We start from the raw sequence: 1,961 nt of genomic DNA, 5'->3' as shown, positions 1-1,961 counted from the left end.
TGTGTGTGTGTGTGTTTTTTAGTTAGAGAGAGAGAGAGAGGGGTTGTAGTCCACTTTTCGTTTTTGTTGTTACTGGCGCTGTGGTTGTGCCTCAGTTGAGGCTTTGGACGTCGTGCGGGAGGCGGTGGTGGTGGCGGTGTCGGAGAGTGTGGGTGCGCTGGCTTGTGTTCCGTGTCTGTTGCTGCCTGCCGGCAGCTTCGCCGCTGCACCCCGGCTGACGGCGGGGCTTTCCGTGGCTGCAGAGGGTCAAAGGGGCCCCCAAGGACGGCTGTCCCCGTCATCATAGCCGTATGCAGTTGCTCTTTTTTTTGTTTTTGTTTTTTTTGTATTATTTTAGTTGTATGGGTGTTTGCGTGTGGTGAATGTCTTTCCTTCTCCGTGGGGGGTGTTGGCTTGCCTCGAGCCGCACTGTGAGCTCCCGCTGCGTGCGTGTGTGGCTGTGTGTGTGCCACTGAGTATGTTTTCCCCTCTCTGCCGGGATGGCACCCTCCTCCTCCTCCTCCTACTTTTTATCCCCCTTACTACTTGTTTTTTTTTTTTGCCTCTGCTCTTCCCGCCTCATAACTCGCGTTCTCGTTGGCTCTCTGCCACTCCACATGTTTGTCGCTTCTCTCCTCTTGCGTTGTTGTGGCGTGCGCGGCGTGACGCGGTGGCGGCCGCAGGAAGTCTCCAGGAGCCCAATGAAAAGCGTCTTTCTAGCGTCCAGCGTGGCGGTGGCGGCGGGGTGGGCGTACGTGCGGCACATGCAACTTCCTGCCGGGCCGACGCGCCTTGACTGGGGAGCCCGCGTCTTTGGCCACCGCGGCTGCAGAGGCGTGCCGGGGGTGCCGGAGAACACGCTGGACGCCTTCAAGTACGCCCTCTCGCGCGGTGTGGCCGGCATAGAGGTGGACGTGCGGCTAACAAAAGACAACGAGCTCGCCATATTTCACGACGTCACCTGCAATGGCCACCTGAAGGGGGTGGAGACGAAGACGCGCATAGATGAGCTCACACTTCTCGAGCTGAAGAGGCTTCCGTTTCAGGCAGATCCAACAGGACAAATTCGTTTGCCAACGCTGGAGGAATCGCTTCTGTTTTGTCGCGAAAACAATCTTAAGATGCTGATTGAAATCAAGGAGATGCGGCGGGCGCGGCTTTGCGCAGACAAGGTCCTTGACCTGTACCACCGCTATCCAGACTACATGTACGATCACACCGTTGTCGTGGCGTTCAGCCCGGCGGTGCTCTACTATGTGCGAAGGCGTGACCGTAACGTGGCGGTGGGGCAAATTCACTCCGGACGCGCTCTGCGCACGTGGATTAGAACGGGGACCGTAGATGTGCCGTGGTACGCGCGTCTCTGCCCAGCCATCTTGGACTGGTTGCTAAACTACGTGCAGGAGAGCGTTAACCCGTGGGTGTCTGGCGTGTCCTTGATGTGTCCGCACTACGAACTCTTCTCCGAGGCCTACAAGCGCCGGTGGCACACGCGGAAGATTGGTGTCGCCCTGTGGGGGTTCTCGTCTCCGGCGCAGTGCACCCGCGAGATGCGGGCTCCAGGCGTACTTATCGAGAGCGACGACCAGCACGAGGAATTTGCCACACCAAAGCAGCCGGCGAACTTTGACATCTTTGGCGACAAGGCGCGGGAGCGGGAGCGAGAGGAGGAGGAGCAGCGGCGTCGGCTAAAGCTGGAGGTGAAATAATGAAGCAATCAGACGGGGAAGAGAGAGGGAGGGGGAGGGGGAGGTAAACACGCAAAGGCCAAAAGAAAAAAAAGAAGGACGCCACCGACGGAGGAAAGAAAAGCGAAAAGAAAAACGAAAACGAAAACGACACGGTACGTTAGAAGAGGAATAGATGCGTACATGTATATTCTTGTGATTTGTTTTTGTTTTTGTTTTTTCTTCTGCTTTCGTGGGGCGGTGGGTGGCAGCCCGCCCTTGGCGTGCGTGCAGCGGCCGCGATCGCCCCCNCCC

At 57.7% G+C, this 1,961-nt stretch overlaps 1 protein-coding gene across 1 annotated transcript, besides 5 other annotated features; it reads left to right on the top strand.

Annotated features, from left to right (window-relative positions):
- Positions 1–302: 302 nt before the first annotated feature.
- Positions 303–335: a sequence feature (A-rich).
- Positions 336–486: 151 nt separating this feature from the next.
- Positions 487–507: a microsatellite.
- Positions 508–680: 173 nt separating this feature from the next.
- Tco025E_03376 (glycerophosphoryl diester phosphodiesterase) lies at positions 681–1,688 on the top strand (the record flags this gene model as incomplete). Its single annotated transcript, XM_029370295.1, has 1 exon — positions 681–1,688. The coding sequence occupies one exon, from the start codon at positions 681–683 to the stop codon at positions 1,686–1,688; it is 1,008 nt and encodes a 335-aa protein (XP_029229702.1).
- Positions 1,689–1,699: 11 nt separating this feature from the next.
- Positions 1,700–1,732: a microsatellite.
- Positions 1,733–1,782: 50 nt separating this feature from the next.
- Positions 1,783–1,818: a microsatellite.
- Positions 1,819–1,857: 39 nt separating this feature from the next.
- Positions 1,858–1,901: a sequence feature (A-rich).
- Between the last annotated feature and the right edge of the window lie 60 nt (positions 1,902–1,961).

The sequence above is a fragment of the Trypanosoma conorhini genome (genome assembly GCF_003719485.1).
Source record: "Trypanosoma conorhini strain 025E chromosome Unknown Tco_14.4_contig_00151, whole genome shotgun sequence".
NCBI lineage: Eukaryota > Euglenozoa > Kinetoplastea > Trypanosomatida > Trypanosomatidae > Trypanosoma > Trypanosoma conorhini.
Note: the sequence above shows the minus strand (reverse complement) of the source record. Positions and strands in the feature narration are given on the sequence as shown.